This window comes from Oryzias melastigma, linkage group LG1 (genome assembly GCF_002922805.2).
Source record: "Oryzias melastigma strain HK-1 linkage group LG1, ASM292280v2, whole genome shotgun sequence".
NCBI lineage: Eukaryota > Metazoa > Chordata > Actinopteri > Beloniformes > Adrianichthyidae > Oryzias > Oryzias melastigma.
Window position 1 is genome coordinate 18,904,575 of NC_050512.1, and position 17,994 is coordinate 18,922,568.

Sequence of the window (17,994 nt, forward strand, 5' to 3'; positions counted from 1 at the left end):
TAACACACTTACAGCTTTTTCAATGCCGGTTGCTAGATCTTTAAACGCTTGAGAGCTTGGGATTTCCAGATCATTATCAAATGTCTGATCCAGTGAAAAAAACATCACAATTGTTGCTTCAGGTTGTGGTGCAGCAGTTGTAGTAGTAGTTGCTGCTGTCGTTGTTGTTGTTGCTGCTGATGTAGTTGTTGTTGCTGCCATTGTTGAAACTGGTTGTGGAGTTGGTGTAGTTGTTGTTCCTGCTGCCGTTGTTGAAACTGGTTGTGGAGTTGGTGTAGTTGTTGTTCCTGCTGCCGTTGTTGAAACTGGTTGTGGAGTTGGTGTAGTTGCTGGTGAGAAAAAATGATTGCATTGTTAAGTCAACGGACTTTTACAAAAGTTTTGCTTCCTGAATTAGCAGAGAAGTAGTGTTTCTATTTACATTCAACAGCATATAAAGTTTGTAGTTTGTTTAGTGTAGCATATCAAGAGTTAAAGAATAAAAACACAAAACAATAATCTCGAGTGTATGAAGGATTTCTATTACTGCTTTGGTCAAAAACCACTTTCTCTTGTTGCAATTACTTGAGACAAGACTGGTCTTTAGAGTGATAGTTGTACTAAAGAGTCTAAAGAGGCCAATGACTGTACATGGTGGATAAACAAGAATATTGTGTTGCTATATTTTGCAGAAAAACTGTATATCTCTTCTTTTTCTCTATCTGTTTGACATGCATGTGATTACCTGCTGTGGGTGTTGGTAATAGCGATGTTTCTGAGGTGAAATTGACTGATGGTGTGGTTAGACTGACTGGATGTGAAGACGTACTACCAAGTAGTGAGGATGTGCTAATTGTATACAAAGTTGTAGTTAATGTTGATGGAGACGGGTCGACTGATGGTGAGGATGCAGTCTTTGATGGTGATGTTGTTGTAAATGCTGCTAAAGATGTGGTGGCTTTTGCTGATGTTTGATCTACTGATGGTGAATGTGCACTTAGTGTTGGAGTTGAGGTGACTGTTGCTGAAGTTGTGGTGGTAGTTTGTGGTAAATTTGAAGTGGTTGGTATTAATGTTGGACTGACAAGAGGTGATGTACTGATTACCATTGAAGTGGTACTTGGTGAAGAAGTCAAGGGGGATGATGAGAAGGTACCACTGACTAGTTCTGAGGCTGCAGTGAATGGTTTAGTAGTTATACTTAAGACAGTTGAAGTTTCTCTGTCTGGAACTGTTGAACTGACTGGTGATGAAGATGTACTTAATGAAAGTGAAGTTCCACTGACTGGTTGATAGGCTGTACTAGTTTCTTTTGAAGTTGCACTTGCACTAACCGAGGGAGGAGTTGAAGTGACCAGTGTGGAGGTTGCACTTAATGATGGTAAAGTTTCACTGACTGATTGTGAGGCTGTACTGACTGGTATTGACAATGTACTAAATGAAGGTGAAGTTTCAGTCGCTGCTTGTGAGGCTGTACTGACTGGTATTGAAGTTGTACGGATGGAAGGCGAGTTCCCATTGAGTGTTTCTGAAGCTGTGGTAACTGGTTTTGAAATTGTACTAAGTAAAAGTGAAGTTCTGCTGACAGGTTGAGAGGTTGAACTGACTGGCATTGAAGTTGTACTGATTAAAGGTAAAGTCCCACTGACTAATTGGGAAGTTTTGCTGGAAAGTGTTGAAGTTGTACTGACTGATGGTGAAGTTCCAGCTGCTGGTTGTGAGGCTGTACTGATAGGTGTTGATGTACCGATCGATGGTGAACTTGAGCTAAATGGCTGGGAAGTTTCAAAGATTGATTGTGATGTTGAAATGATTGGTGATAAAGTTGTACTGATCAATGGTGACGTTTGAGTGACTGGTTGTGAGGCTGTACTGAATAGCTTTGAAATTGTACTGATTGATGGGGAGCTTGAGCTGACTGGCAAAGAATTGGGTTGGATTGATTCCGTTGTTGAAGTAGTTGGTTTTGAAGTTGAACTGACTGATGGTGAAGTGCTGATCATAGCTGGTGTAGGTGTGTTTGATGATGTTGCTGAATTAACTAGTGATGAAAGTTACAACAGATATTTTAGCTAATTATTACTCGATTCAATTTAATTAAAATGTTTACAAGAACCTGTTTTATTTGCATGCATAGTTTTGAAGAAAACAAAGGACAACATTTTACCTGATGTGGATGTGGTAATCACTGTTGTTGGGGGTGCTGTTGTAGATGCTACAGTTTCTGCATTAAAAATATATATACATATTAAATAAAGAAAAAAAACACCCACAATTCTAGTGACTTTTAAAAATTTTAAAAATATGAACAATTTAATTATGTTTCCTGCCATCACACATATTGTCGACCTGTTTGACAGGGGTCAGATTCTAATGAGTCACTCAAAAATTACATTACCTCGTTTTGTAGCAACTGGTTTTACATTCCGACTGACTTTCGGTAAGAAATTAATGGTGTAGTTCTATTACTTGGTGATAAAGTTCTATTAAATGTTGGTGATGTTGAACTGACTGGTGTTGAAGTTGTACTATTCAATGGAGAACTTGAACTTAATGTTACTGATGATGAAATGACTTGTTTTGTAGTTTTACTGACTGATGGTGAAGTTTGACTTGTTTGTTTTGAACTTTGATTGGTTATGCTGTTGAACTGATTGGTGGTAAAGCTGTAGTTATTGAAGATGACGTTACATTTGTGTGGGGGGAACTTTCTCTCATTGGCTGCAAGGTCGAAGTTGTCAGTGCTTCAACCAGTGATGGAATAATAAAATATATGTTAACACTTTAGATGAGGTGCCGCAAAACACTCAGTATAATGTTGATAAAGATTGTTAATACATTTATTATGTTTGTAAGCAGTTTATTAATATGGCATTTGTTGATATTAATGAATCTTATTATGTGTGTTGATAAACCTTATTTGGCTTATTGCTTTTTAAGGAATCTTATTATAAAGTCTTACCAAATATATTTAAAAGTCATCCACATTTTACTAAGAATGTGTATATATGTTGGAAAAGAACATAATTTGCAGCTGTTCAGACATGTTTAATAATGATAATTGTTAACATACTAATAGTTACTGTGACAAGAAGCCAGTGTTACCTGATGCAGAAGTTGAAATCAGTGATGTTGAAGATGCTGTTGTGGAGGGTGCTGTTTCTGATAAAGAAAATGTAACATTATTAGAAAATACGAAACAAAAAAGTGCATTTTGGTGACTGTATTGTGTACATGTGTATTAAATCAGCACAACCAATATAGAAAAAAAAAACTCCTTTGATTTTTCTGTCTTTTGGTGTTTCTGGCATAAGAAGATCACATATGAATCATGTACACAGATAAGTAGTTTTTAAAAGTTAGTCCAACAAAGTGTTACCTGGTGTTGAACCCAGGCTGACTGGTGGTGTTGGTTGTGATGTTGAACTGGTTGGTGCTATAGTTGTGCTGACCAATGGTGACGCTGAACTTGTTTGTGGTGAAGTTTCAGTGATTGGTTGCATGGTTGAAGTAACTGGTGTTGAAGTTGGGGGGACCAATGGTGTAGTTGGACTTGTTTGTGGTGAAGTCTCACTAATTGGTTGCATGGTCGAAGTGATCGGTGTTGAAGTAATTGGGACCAATGGTGTTGTTGGACTTGTTTCTGGTGAAGTCTCACTGATTGGTTGCATGGTTGAAGTAACTGGTGTTGAAGTTGGGGAGACCAATGGTGTAGTTGGACTTGTTTGTGGTGAAGTCTCACTAATTGGCTGCATGGTTGAAGTAACTGATGCTGAAGTAATTGGGACCAATGGTGTTGTTGGACTTGTTTGTGGTGAAGTCTCACTGATTGGTTGCATGGTTGAAGTAACTGATGTTGAAGTAATTGGAACCAATGGTGTTGTTGGACTTGTTTGTGGTGAAGTCTCACTAATTGGTTGCATGGTCGAAGTGATCGGTGTTGAAGTAATTGGGACCAATGGTGTAGTTGGACTTGTTTGTGGTGAAGTTTCACTGATTGGTTGCATGGTTGAAGTAACTGGTGTTGAAGTAATTGGGACCAATGGTGTTGTTGGACTTGTTTGTGGTGAACTTTCTGTGGTTGGATGCAAGGTTGAAGTAACTGGTGTTGAAGTTTCAGTGACCAATGGTGTAGTTGGACTTGTTTGTGGTGAAGTTTCAGTGATTGGTTGCATGGTCGAAGTGATTGGTGATGAAGTAATTGGTGCCAATGTTGATGTTGGATTTGTTTGTGGTGAAGTCTCACTAATTGGTTGCAAGGTCGAAGTGATTGTTGTTGAAGTAATTGGGACCAATGGCGTTGTTGGACTTGTTTGTGGTGAACTTTCTGTGGTTGGTTGCAAGGTTGAAGTGATCGGTGATGAAGTCGTGGTTGCAGCTGATGAAGTCATGTCCAATGGTGTTGTTGATGGGTTAACTAGTGGTGGAATTTTTATAGATATTTTGTAAATTTACAAATAAAAATAATCATTTTTTCCATTAATGTTTGTCTAAACTTTAAGTAATTTGTAGATGACAAAGAACATGCATCTTATGCAGTAAACAAAAGGTAGAATTACTGTATAATAATCAGTTATGTATCAACGCTTCTAAAGCAATTGCAAAACAGTGATCTTAATAGAAGAAAATATGATTAGGTTCAGTTCTACCTGATGTAGAAGTTGAAGCCGTTGATGTTGAAGATGATGTTGTGAATGGTGAAGTTTCTGCTACAAAAAATAAATTGTTATTGAAAAATAAAAAAGAGAAACTAATTAAATGTACTTTCTAGTGATATTTAAAATATAGTTCTCATCTTAGAGCTTCCATGTACTTGCAGGCAGTTTTCTGTAGTGTTAAAAAAAAACTGTTTCTAATGTCCTTTTGTTTTGTTTTTTTAATGTATGATACGATTACACTTGACTTTTTAAACAACTCTGAAATTGTAAAAGAGGCACTCCAACAAAAAAGTTTGGTATTTAGTCCAGGCTGACTGGTGCTGAAAGTTTAGCTAATTGGTATGGAATTTTCATTGTCTGTTGGTGAAGTGTTGGTCACAGGTGATGAGGTTGTGTTCAATCATTTTTTCAATGGATAAGAATCATAGCATATAAGTCAAACAATTTACATTAATTTATCATTAAAATAAATTCTGGAATGTGTGAAATATGGCTTGACAAAAAAGCAAAAACTAACCAGTATAAGGAATACTTTTATAAAAAGTGAGTCAAATATAATTACCTGTTGTGGGTAAAACCGTCTGTGTTGTAGGCGCAACTGTGACTGCCTCCATTTCTGCAAAATAAACATATTAGCTTTTGATTCTTAATGCTATTTGATGTAAACTCCAAGTAGGTAGTAATTAAAACTTACTTGAAGCAGAGACGCTTGTAGTGTTCAGTGTGTAGTTAAAGCTGGAAGTGTTGTATGCATTCACCAGAGTGTCCGCCGCATCAGCAGACGGTGGTACTGAAGTGGCATTGTTAAACTCCAGCTCAGAATTTACCACAACTGAGCCTGGTCTGTAAGGTAAGATATTGTTATTATCTTTTAAATGTAATTTTATTGCCCAGCTATTACTTTGAAATTGTGATAGAAAAAAATTTAAATTAAATTAAATTAGTAAAAAAAAATGCATTAGTTTCAATACGTTTTAAATTGTTTAAGTATATTTGACCAAGGTGTATTGCATCTCAATTAACAAATGAGGTATGAATACCATGTAAGACAATATGCTATTTACCTAAAAGATCTGACTATCGCTCGCCGGAAAAGACTTCCAAATCGTGCTGAAAAAATGGCATTAAGCTGTGAAAAAAAAAAAGTTATTGTCAGTTGGACAATATTTTACCACCTCATTGCTTCAATGATATGTTCCATTTAAAATTTTAAACAACTATGTCATTCTTTTCTATTCTATTCATTTTTAATGAAATGAAGGAATTCTAGCACACTTACAGCTTTTTCGATGCCCGTTGCTAGAGATTTAAACGCTTCAGTGCTTGGGTTTCCCAGATCAGCTACAAATGTCTGATCCAGTGAAAAAGACATCACAATTGTTGCTTCAGGTTGTGGTGCAGCAGTTGTAGTAGTAGTGGTTGTTGCTGCTGTTGTAGTTGTAGTTGCTGCAGCTGTCGTTGTTGAAACTGGCTGTGAAGTTGTTGTAGTTGCTGTTGAGAAAATGATTGCATTTTAAAGTCAATAGACTTTTCTTAAAAGTTTTCTTCCTGAATTAGTGGAGAACTATTATGACTGATTGCGCCACCATCAGTGTGTTAATGTGTGTGTGAATGGGTGAATGGGTCAGTGACTGTAAAGGCCTTTGAGAACTCAAAGGAAGCTAAAAACGCGCTATATAAGATGTGGTTGGTTTTTAAGTCACACTGACTGATGATGAGGTGCTGGTCATTGCAGGAGAGGTTATGTTTGATGATGTTGTTGCTGGGTTAACTAGTGATGAAAGTTACATTAGATATTTTAGAAATTCTTATAATCAATTAAACTGAACTAAATGTGGTTTAGGAGCTGTTTGGCAACAGTAGGTAATTTAACAAAAAACGCATTTGTTTTATCTGCATCCATATTTTTTAAAAAGTTAACAGGACAGAATTTTACCTGATGCGGATGTTGCAATCTCTTTGGTTGGGGGTAATGTTGTAGATGTTACAGTTTCTGCAAAGAAAAAAAGATTTTAACTAAATGGGGAAATGCAATTCTAGTGAAATATGATTCGTTTTCTTTCTTAAAAACTTGATAAAATATGAACAATTTCTATTTAGGAGCTGTTTGTTCCTTCAGGAAGTGTAGTCAGATTTGAGAACAAACTAAATCTCCCATTTTTTATGGTGTTTGATGTCATGTAGTTATACAATGATTTAGAATTTATTGCTGTTTGTTTTGGGAAGCTGTCTTTTCCTACAGGCAGGATAATGATAAACTCAATCAACATAGATACAGTAGAAAACGTTTTTTAGTTAACAAAGAATATTAAAAAAAAATAGTTATTTCAACAAACAGTTACCTGATGTTGAGCCTGTGGTAACAGATGTTAAACTCCCACTGACTGTTGGTGATATGGTATTGTCTGGTATTGCAGTTGTATCGACTTTTGTTGGTGTTGTACTAATTGATGGTGAAGGCTCACTAACTGTTGTTGATGTTGTACTGTCTGGTATTGAAGCTGTGCTGGTGGATGGTGGTATTTCTCTGACTGTTGTTGATGTTGTACTTTCTGGTGTTGAAGTTGTGCTGAATAATGGTGAAGATTCACTAACTGTTGTTGATGTTGTACTCTCTGGTATTGAAGCTGTGCTGGTGGATGGTGGTATTTCTCTGACTGTTGATGCTGTACTTTCTGGTGTTGAAGTTGTGCTAAATAATGGTGAAGGCTCACTAACTGTTGTTGATGTACTCTCTGGTATTGAAGCTGTGCTGGTGGATGGTGGTATTTCTCTGACTGTTGATGCTGTACTTTCTGGTGTTGAAGTTGTGCTGAATAATGGTGAAGACTCACTAACTGTTGTTGATGTTGTACTCTCTGGTATTGAAGCTGTGCTGGTGGATGGTGATATTTCTCTGACTGTTGTTGATGTTGTACTTTCTGGTGTTGAAGTTGTGCTGAATAATGGTGAAGTGACACTGACTGTCGTTGATGTTGTAGTGTCTGGTGATGAAGCTGATCTGATTGACGTTGAAGTTTCACTGACTGTCGTTGATGTTGTAGTGTCTGGTGATGAAGTTGTGCTAATTGATGGTGAATTTTCACTGACTGTTGTTGATGTTGTACTGTCTAGTGAGGAAGTTGTGCTGATTAATGGTGACGTTTCTCTGACTGTTGTTGATGATGTACTGTCTGGTATTGAAGTTGTGCTTATGGATGGTGATGTTTCTCTGACTGTTGTTGATGTTGTACTCTCTGGTGTTGAAGTTTCACTGATCGATGGTGAAATGTTTGTCCCAGCTGGTGAGGTTATGTCTGATGGTGTTGTTTTGGGGTTAACTAGTGGTGAAATTGTAATAGATATTTTAAAGCATTACGTAACAATTACAATTTAACATAATGTGTCTAGAGGTAGTTAAGCACTCTGATAATTATGTCTGAGTTAAGTCTGAGTTCAAATTTGCTAGTTGAATTTTTAAATTGTTAACATAACAAAAATGTTACCTGATGTCGTACTTGAAACTCCAGTTGTTGAGGGTGGTGTTGTGGGTGTTGCAGTTTCTACAGAGACAAAAAAAGGTCTCAATATTAATGATCAAAAATTTAAGTAATTACTATCTAAAAAGTAAGTTACTGTCTAAAAAACAAGAAAAAATTGTTGTTTTTATTCTGAAGTTGTCTTATTGTCTTTGTATCCGCTGCTAATACAGCTGTATTTTAAATTTGGTGTATAGGTGTAGGAATACCTGTATTTGTACCTTTCATTATTTCCAAAATAGCAATACATGTGAAGGGAACTTCTCAAAAGATTTTGATTATCAACATATCAAATAGTAGATGCAAAAAAAAAAAATGAAAAAAAAAATGTTGGATTTCAACTTTCGACTCTGTTACTTTACCTGTTGTGGTTATAGACTTTGTTGGTAATGTGATGTTTGGTATTGTGGATGCTGTACTGTCAGGTGGTAAGGTTGTAATAACTGTTGTTGATGTCTGGGATTCTGTTGTAGATGCTGTACTGACTGCTGATGAAGTTGTGGGGACTGTTGTTGATGTCTGGGTTTCTGTTGTAAAAACTGTACTGACTGATGATGAAGTTGTGGGAACTGTAGTTGGTGTCTGGGTTTCTGTTGTAAATGCTGTACTGACTTGTGCTGAGGTTGTAGGAACTGTTGTTGTCTGGGTTTCTGTTGTAAATGCTGTACTGTCAGGTGGCAAAGTTGTAATAACTGATGTTGATGTCTGGGTTTCTGTTGTAAATGCTGTACTGACTGCTGTTGAAGTTGTAGAAACTGTTGTTGGTGTCTGGGTTTCTGTTGTAAATGCTGTACTGACTGATGATGAAGTTGTAGGAACTGTTGTTGTCTGGGTTTCTGTTGTAAATGCTGTACTGTCAGGTGGCAAAGTTGTAATAACTGATGTTGATGTCTGGGTTTCTGTTGTAAATGCTGTACTGACTGCTGCTGAAGTTGTAGGAACTGTAGTTGATGTCTGGGTTTCTGTTGTAAATGCTGTACTGTCAGGTGGTAAGGTTGTAATAACTGTTGTTGATGTCTGGGTTTCTGTTGTAAATGCTGTACTGACTGATGATGAAGTTGTAGGAACTGTGGTTGATGTCTGAGTTTCTGTTGTAAATGCTGTACTGACTCCTGATGAAGTTGTGGGGACTGTTGTTGATGTCTGGTTTTCTGTTGTAAATGCTGCACTGACTGCTGATGAAGTTGTAGGAACTGTAGTTGATGTCTGGGTTTTTGTTGTAAATGCTGTACTGACTTGTGTTGAAGTTGTGGGGACTGTTGTTGATGTTTCTATTTGTGATGTAGATGTTGCACTGACTGATGGAGATGTTGTAGTAACTATTGCTGATGTTGCTTTGACTGATGTTGATGTCAGGGTTTCTGATGTAGATGTTGCACTGACTTGTGAAGATGTTGCATCAATTGGTGGTAAACTCAAAGTCACTGGTGAAAAAGGTAATTGTTGGAATAACAAGTAGGGTAAGTATATTTATATTATTCATATTAGATTAGCTTTAGGATAAAGGTGGGATAAAACGTTGCCTTTTGTTTTTTTCTTTGTGTTTCTTAAAAAAAACTATTTGGTATTCTTGAGTTATATATTTAAAAATATAATTTTATTAAAATTGTTACCTGGTGTTGAAGTGGAGCTCAACGATGTTGTAGATACAGAAGTGGGTGTTTCCGGTTCTGCACATTAACAACAAAAAAACTGTATTTACCAATTCATCTGTGATATATTTATCAACCAATTAATCAGTTGTTTGACATTACAATGTAACATTTAACTTCCCATCCTGAAATTAATACTTCTTTCAAACCCAGAAATATTAAAACTAATGTGAAAAACAAGTGAAAAGGGGCTAATATTTAAATATTTCTTTCTACATTCAAAATTCTCACATAATAACAAATCGCTTAGATGTAAAACACCAACAATTACCAAGTGGAGACAGTGTGGAAAGTGTAGATGCTGAAGTCACACTGAGTGTGGGTGATGTCAAGCTGACTGATTGTGAAGTTTCTTCAAGTCGCTGTGCCACAGTGGTGGTTGATGGTGAAGATGAACTGACTAGTGGTGAAGTTGCAGTGACTGTTGTTGTAGTTTCAGTGTCTGGTTGGGGGGCCATGGTGGTTGATAGTGAGGTTATTTCAAGTGGCGTTGATGTCGTAGTAGTTAAAGGTGAAGACATGGCAACCGTTGATTGAAATATAGTGTCTGTTGTTGATGTCAGCCTCAATGGTAGTGAAGTCGCACTCTCTGTTGAAGTCTCAGGGACAGACTGGAAGGTTGTGCTGGGTGGTGGAGTTGCACTGTCTGCTGATGAAGCCACGGTTTCTAAATGTGGAGTCGCACTGACTGTTGGTGAAGTCATGATGACTGTTGGTGATGTCAGCATTTCTGATGTTAAAGGTGAGGTTGTCTGTAGTGTTGGTGAAGTTGAGGTGGCTGATAATGAAATAATTTGATTAATAAAAATGTTTCTCAGAAGAAAACATGTTTCATTCAAGCTAATTTTCTGTATGCCTTCATTTGGACAATACCATTAAGATGCCAACATTCTATTAATTAGAGGAAACAATCTGGTGTGTCAATTAAAAAAAAAGTTTTTATTTCATTACCTGATGTGGTCACTGGAGCTGAAGTCGTGGTAGTGGTCATATCTGTGGCAAACAAAAATCAGTAAGAATTGGATTCTTTTGTAAATAGTTGACATGAAATATGTCCTTTGTTTGTCATGCTTTGTAAGAAAGGCAAAGACATTTTTACACATGTCATTTTTAAGCAGATGTGGTGGAGATATACCTGCTGTTTGAGCTGTGGTCACAGATGTTGAAGCTTCAGTTGTGACAGTTGTAGGTTCTGAAAGAAAAAAAAAGTATACGCATGTACTCTTATGTCATCTATTTTAAGATTGCATGGGGAATGAGGTGACATTTCTAATATTTGCTATATTGGTTTGTAGTGGAATTATTAATTTTGTTGTACTTGGTAAGTATGCTAATAAAACATTTATAACATGATTTTGCCATTTTAGTACCTGGTTGGGTAGTTATATCAATTGTTGTAGTTGCAGCAACTTGTTCAGGCTCTATGAAGACGGCTGGAAATAATACATCAAATTAATGGTCTGGCAATATTCATTATAAATGGTGAATGCTTTTATGTGATCAAACAGAGTCTTACGAGCTGCTGAAATTGAAGATTTGTTGACACTGAGGGAAAAGTTGGTATTGGAGACGGCTTCTGACAAAGTATTTGTCACTGAACTGGAATTTGGTAGTACTGTCACATTATTAAAAACCAACTCAGCATCCACCAAAACAGACCCTTGGCTGCAATAAGAAATGTAAAAGTCAGAGAAATGGAAAACTTATATCAAATTTCGACATGTGATCACCGGACAAACTATAAACAAAAGACTAATGTCTTTAAATGCTGTAAGGCAAGTTTCATACCTGAATTTCCTGATGATCGTTTTGTTGAAGTGGGATCCAAATTTGTCATTATAGACCTTGTCGAGCTTTTAAAAGACATACAAAGAAACATAATAAGAAAGTCTATTCACCAGTAAATGTGGAAATCTTCCAGAATATAGGTTTAATGCTATCTTAAAAAATATTGGCTGTAATAAACATATAAATATAAAAAAGTGTATGAAACTAATTGTATACCAATACGCACATTAATACACAAACAGTTCTATAGTTCTGCATGATTCTTAATGCAGCATACTGTTTAAATATTTTACTGAAGATAGAGAAGAGGAGAGAAAACTTACTGCAGTGGTAACTTCTTTCTCTAATTCTTTGAATACCGGAGAACTTGTGTTTTCAAGATCTGGGGTAAAACTTTTTTCCATCTTAAATCCTAGCTGGATTTTAGGCTCTGGAATAGGGGCAGCTTTAGTTGTTGTAGTTGTAGTTTTAGCTGTAGTTGTAGTAGTAGTTTGAACAGTTGTTGTAGTTGTTGTGGTTGTTGTAGCTGCTGTAGTTGTTGTTGTAACTGGTGATGTAGTTGTGCCAGCTGTGGAGATTTCTTGGGCAGGTGCTGAAGTCACTGGATCTGGTGGTGAGGCTGTGCCAGCTGTTGAGCCTTCTTGGATGGGAGCAGCTGTGCCTGCTGTGGAGATTCCATGGGTGGGAGCAGCTGTGCCAGCTGTTGAACCTTCTTGGATGGGAGCAGCTGTGCCAGCTGTTGAGATTTCATGGGTGGGAGCAGCTGTGCCAGCTGTTGAGCCTTCTTGGATGGGAGCAGCTGTGCCAGCTGTGGAGATTTCTTGGGCAGATGCTGAAGTTGCTGTATCTGGTGGTGAGGTTGTGCCAGCTGTTGAGCCTTCTTGGATGGGAGCAGCTGTGCCAGCTGTTGAGATTTCATGGGTGGGTGCATCTGTGCCAGCTGTTGAGCCTTCTTGGATGGGAGCAGCTGTGCCAGCTGTTGAGCCTTCTTGGATGGGAGCATCTGTGCCAGCTGTTGAGATTTCATGGGTGGGAGCAGCTGTGCCAGCTGTTGAGCCTTCTTGGGTGGGTGCATCTGTGCCAGCCATGGAGGTTTCTTGGGCAGGTGCTGAAGTTGCTGTATCTGGTGGTGAGGCTGTTCCAGCTGTAGAGATTTCAGGGGTTTGGGCGGCTGCGCCAGCTGTTGAGCCTTCTTGGGTGGGTGCAGCTGTGCCAGCTGTTGAGATTTCATGAGTGGGAGCAGCTGTGCCAGCTGTAGAGATTTCATGGGTAGGGGCAGCTGTCACAGCTGTAGAGGTTTCTTGGGTGGGTGCAGCTGTGCCAGCCGTGGAGATTTCTTGGGCAGGTCCTGAAGTTGCTGTATCTATTGGTGAGGATGTGCCAGCTGTGGAGATTTCTTGGGCAGGTCCTGAAGTTGCTGTATCTGGTGGTGAGGCTGTTCCAGCTGTAGAAATTTCTTGGGTGGGTGCATCTGTGCCAGCTGTGGAGGTTTCTTGGGCAGGTCCTGAAGTTGCTGTATCTATTGGTGAGGATGTGCCAGCTGTGGAGATTTCTTGGGCAGGTGCTGAAGTCACTGCATCTGGAGATGAGGCTGTGACAGCTGTTGAGCTGTCTTGGGTGGGTGCGTCTGTGCCAGCTGTTGTGCTATCCTGGGCGGACACTGATGTCTTTGTGTCTGGTGAGGCTGTGCCAGCTGTAGACATTTCTTGGGTGGGTGCATCTGTGCCCACTGTAGAAGTTTCTTGGACGGGTGCTGAAGTCACTGCATCTGGAGATGAGGTTGTGCCAGCTGTTGAGCTGTCTTGGGTGGTTGCATCTGTGCCAGCTGTTGTGCTCTCCTGGGCTGATGCTGATGTCACTGTGTCTGGTGTAGCAGTGCCATCAGTTGAGCTTCCCCGGGTGGGTAATGATGTCTCACTGTCTGTGCCAGCAGTTGAGACATTCTGGGCAAGTGCTGAAGTCACTGTGTCTGTTGAAGAAGCTGTAAGGGATTCCTGACTTGGTTCAATGGTTGCTGTGACCGGTAACACTGTTGTGTTTTCTGTTAAGACATCCTGGGTTGACTCAGTTATGACTGGTGTCATAGTCGTATCCGGTGATACAGTTGTATTTGCTGATGAAAATAAAATGGTAAAGAATATGTTAAAATTCCAGAAACAGACATGTCTTCATTGAACAATTAGATTATCAAATGAAGATCGTGATGATTATCATTTAACTGGGATAAAGTAAGATGTTTTTTCCCATGCTGCTCAGTTTATATGTTTTGTTTTGTTTATATGTTCTGAACATGAAATTATTAAGATTTGGTTTAAATGTTGTTGGGTGATGAGTAATTGAATATCATTTATAAAAAAATGTAATATTTATTTTTTTGCAAACAAATAAATGCTACTGTATGTTAATAATCCATGCCTAATACAAAGAATGTTTTAACTAAAACAGGAGACCTGAAGTACGTAACTCCATACTTTGATATGATGTCTAACAATTCAGGAATGTGAGGAATGAATTTGCTCAGCTCTTATATTCTCTTCAGGTTCCTGTAATATTGCTGCCATCTGGTGACACATGTGTTGAACTACAACACATTGTTTTTAATACTCATGAAATTGCATCTAATCGAATGATACATGTTGACAATATTTCGGAAAAATTCTTTTTTTAAGTTTTGAGGTTTTTTTTTTTGCTTTTGTTTTTGTTTTTTGCTTTCTTTACCAAATTAATACTGACATTCTTGGGACATTGTTTTGACTTAAACGTAGCTGTAGTCACAAAATTGTCATGAAAAGCTCATTTTTATGTCCAATGTTCTGCATTTTTGGATATGCGTTACCTGATGCTCCATTTTGAAGTGATCCAACTAGCCCTGTGGGAAGAAAAAAATCAATAATGAATCGAAAATTTTAGTTTTAGACCATTGTCATACAAATTAAAACATACACACATACACAGTAGCCACACAACCAACAATTACCTGCTAGTAGGACAATGACTCTAAAAGGTTCCATCCACAGAGAGTCCACTTCCTGTTAAAACAATTACCATAAATATTAAAAGCTTTTTATGCACATTTGCTGAACTCTCTTAAGATAATGATAATAAACTATTGTGTTTGGTGAATATTATATTCCACATGCTGAACATTTTATTCCACATACTTGTCTCAAACTTAATGTTAATGACAAAATTAGGGACAGTTTGTTCCAGTTAAATAACACAATAACCTGCCTAATGTAGAAAAAAATATGTGTAACTTCTTGATGACTTCACAATAGCAGTTGATATATTTTTTAAAAAATGTCACAAAAAACAAGAGCTCCTTTAATAAACAACTAAAGCTTAGCTCCACTGTTTGTCCTTAAACTGACTGACTAACACGCTTATATCACACTCTTAATAAAAGAGCATTTACACAACAGCTCACTGTGATTGTGACATTCTTTAAATAGGGTATTCCAACATTCCACTTAGACAAGTCAGTAAAACCTTTTCTCTACTAGATAAATCCATCTTGTACTTCCAGTTGTAGTTAAAGATTCCATCCACAAGTGCATCCATCTCCCATAATGTTAAGAATTTCACTGAACATTCCCACTAAGAACACCAAGATCTCTGCACATTGTGTTATTTGTCTAACGCTAATAAAAATATTTCAAATAAGTCTTTAATGCAGTGCTTTTCATAATCCCCCTTTTGCAGATACCTACACAGAACAACATGTAAAAGTCAAAAAAGTAAAATTATAGTAATATTACAAATACATTTTTTCAAATTTTGTGAGAATGGACATGTTTTTTTAACAGCAGCTATTTGTTATAAGTAGATTAGTTTTATATCCCCTATTTAGCTCAAAATTTTTTTTTTCTTTCAATAATTTGTTGTAATATTGTCTCGTATTATCTTATTTTAATCTGAATGTTTTATTTGAAATGTATCAGAGGCTTTATCAAGCTTTATCAGCCACTTGCTTCATTTTATATACTTTCATTAAAATAAAGAAATGTGTAAGCATACTGTAAACGTTTTTACTGAAAATTTAAAATATTTATATTTACATATCATCTTTATCACACCGGCTCTGTCTCTAGTGCTCAGATGCTCAAATAGTGAAGCCACACCCAAAAAAAGTCAAACTGGTTAAATTTAAAAATGTCAGTTTAAACCAGCTAATATTGCAGTTGTAATGATTATTACAGGAATGATTATGTAAAAAAACAACAATGCTATACATTATTATTTCATTTTACTTTGTGCAACTTTACTATTGTGAAAAAATGAAAAAAAAAACACAGAATTTTTTTTTCTAATGAGAAAAAATAAAAAAAAGAAGATATATTTTAAAAATAATCAATTGATGTAAATTAATGTTATAATTTTTGTCATTTGTGAAAAAATGTTCTTATGCAAAAAAAAAAAGTTTGTCTTACCCTTGCAGAGTATGTAGTTGTACCCTTATGCTCACAAGTAAATGTACCAAAGTGCCACGAACAGGACAAGCGCTGCTTTTACTCCTGAAGTCCAAAGATGTAGTGAGCAGCTATCCGCATGCAGCGTTCTGTACAGGGAGGCTAGAAATTTGTCTTTTTTAAAGTGCAACAAAACCTGTTTGACTTGTTTTGTTGTACATCATTTCCTGTGGAAAAAAAAAATAAAATAAATGAACCGGGTTTAGGGCAGTCCTGAGTGTCTGAGAAGGCAGATACAAGTGTCTATGAGGTGTGTTTGTGTATGGGGGGGGTAATGACGTGAACTAGTCAAATGAAGTGAGCAATGATTGAAGCATCCATTCTATTTCATGGATACCATGGTATCTTTCAAGAATTATCAAAATATAAATTGAATCATGCAAATTGTATAACAAATTAAATAATGTTTTGGAACTTATTAGAAATAAATATAAACAATTAAAAAGGACATTTTGGAGAGCTTTGATCCAAAACTAAGCATTGCAATACTGTACAATGACACCTTCTTTTTGGAAAAAAAAGAATGTTTTACATATTTAGTTGTGACTGATCAAGAGAGTGATAGGCAGACTGATAAGTAGGTGGCAAAACCAATTTGTTTTATGCAAATGCACTTTGAACTTTTAGAACTAGTCACATTACAGTTACATAGAATTCAGCAGCAGCATTGCAGGAGAATATATATATATTATCCTGCAAAATATATATATATATATATATATATATATATATATATGCATTGTATAGTCATCCCAGCACTAAAAAGCAAACCAATCTAATTTTAGAGTGCAATGCAATGACATAAAAAGCACTGGAGTGTGACCGCTTCTCTCCGTCATACCTGCCATTACGCAAAAGATGACTGACAGCCGCACAAAAAAAAAAGCCACAGGAGTTTACATTTTCTAGATACTTTACAACTGTCTTCACAATAACCAAATATTTGTTTTCATTTTTTAGGTAGGGATCTGACCAACCATTCTACCAACTAAACCGAGTGACATAAAGCACATTCGCCATGAAAAGGGAGCAGACCGCTCAACTTGCGTCAGTTGAGGGTGCAGAAATTCTTTCTTAAATTCGAATTTTAACCTCAAGGCTGAGCCACTAAAACAGTGAATCACCTTTTGCTTTTTACCGTCACATTCAGGGAATTTGTATAGATTAGTGGAAAAATAGGTGAAAACGTTTCTATTTTTGAAAACAGCAATTAAGCGTGTAGTGACATCCTTGTTTTAGCACCTCGAGGTGCGTCAGATTAGTGTCTGAATTCGTAAATTTAATGTAAAAAAAAAAAAAAACATTTTTTATTTTGATTTTTTTATTTGAAATGCTTTATTTCAAGCTGTTTTTTTAAGCATATTTTGGGATTTTATAAAGTAAAAGCTGTTTTTTTATGTGAATATAATTCATCAGCTACAACTCGATGCTTAAAGTTTTCACATTGTTAGACTTTTCATAAAGTCAGACTTTTTATAACAGTACTTATAAGAAAAATTATTTTTCTTTATTCAATTGTAAGCCTGCTTGTTTCTTTCGGTAGCTCCCATTTATGGGGTTACCAACATCATAGCAATCGGAAGAGAAATTGGAAGATGTTTTATGCACCTTCTGATGTAACTACACTATGACCAAATTGGGATGGTGCCAGCAACTTACAAATTTAATGTTTAGTGGTGTGGTTCAGAGACAGAGGTCAAGAAGAAGTTGACAACATCTTTCAAACATACTTTTTTCATTTTTTTTTTTTTTTGATACACACTGCTTTAGAAAAGCTATTAAGGTTTTAAATCTAGTCAAAAGGCTGAAATTCTGCTCTGCTGATGCTATCCCAAAGAAAAAGACACATCTCAGATAAATGTCTATTTTTGTTCTTTGGAAAGTATTGTGACCTTTTATAACCTTTTATTGTTTAACTACACGTTGTTCA

At 36.7% G+C, this 17,994-nt stretch overlaps 1 protein-coding gene across 50 annotated transcripts in view; it reads right to left on the bottom strand.

Moving 5' to 3' along the window:
- Positions 1–17,283, bottom strand: part of LOC112157077 (uncharacterized threonine-rich GPI-anchored glycoprotein PJ4664.02) — a 40,092-nt gene extending 22,809 nt beyond the window's left edge. For 10 of the 50 annotated variants that reach the window (XM_024289588.2, XM_024289587.2, XM_036212698.1 and 7 more), the window contains exons 1-25: positions 16,026–17,280; positions 14,573–14,624; positions 14,432–14,464; positions 11,919–13,708; positions 11,596–11,660; positions 11,324–11,472; positions 11,178–11,240; positions 10,943–10,999; positions 10,759–10,800; positions 10,079–10,585; positions 9,769–9,825; positions 8,518–9,579; positions 8,123–8,179; positions 6,980–7,957; positions 6,574–6,630; positions 5,917–6,128; positions 5,702–5,766; positions 5,332–5,480; positions 5,200–5,253; positions 4,629–4,688; positions 3,359–4,396; positions 3,085–3,141; positions 2,147–2,203; positions 725–2,020; positions 13–329 (exon numbers count right to left, since the gene is read on the bottom strand). In XM_024289588.2, coding sequence (XP_024145356.1) covers positions 13–329; positions 725–2,020; positions 2,147–2,203; positions 3,085–3,141; positions 3,359–4,396; positions 4,629–4,688; positions 5,200–5,253; positions 5,332–5,480; positions 5,702–5,766; positions 5,917–6,128; positions 6,574–6,630; positions 6,980–7,957; positions 8,123–8,179; positions 8,518–9,579; positions 9,769–9,825; positions 10,079–10,585; positions 10,759–10,800; positions 10,943–10,999; positions 11,178–11,240; positions 11,324–11,472; positions 11,596–11,660; positions 11,919–13,708; positions 14,432–14,464; positions 14,573–14,606 — 8,256 coding nt within the window. In that variant the 5' untranslated portion in view covers positions 14,607–14,624; positions 16,026–17,280. Of the gene's footprint in view, positions 1–12; positions 330–724; positions 2,021–2,146; positions 2,204–3,084; positions 3,142–3,358; positions 4,397–4,628; positions 4,689–5,199; positions 5,254–5,331; positions 5,481–5,701; positions 5,767–5,916; positions 6,129–6,573; positions 6,631–6,979; positions 7,958–8,122; positions 8,180–8,517; positions 9,580–9,768; positions 9,826–10,078; positions 10,586–10,758; positions 10,801–10,942; positions 11,000–11,177; positions 11,241–11,323; positions 11,473–11,595; positions 11,661–11,918; positions 13,709–14,431; positions 14,465–14,572; positions 14,625–16,025 lie in introns of all 50 variants that reach the window. The other 40 variants (XM_036212702.1, XM_036212708.1, XM_024289585.2 and 37 more) reach the window with 25 other exon arrangements.
- Positions 17,284–17,994: the final 711 nt, after the last annotated feature.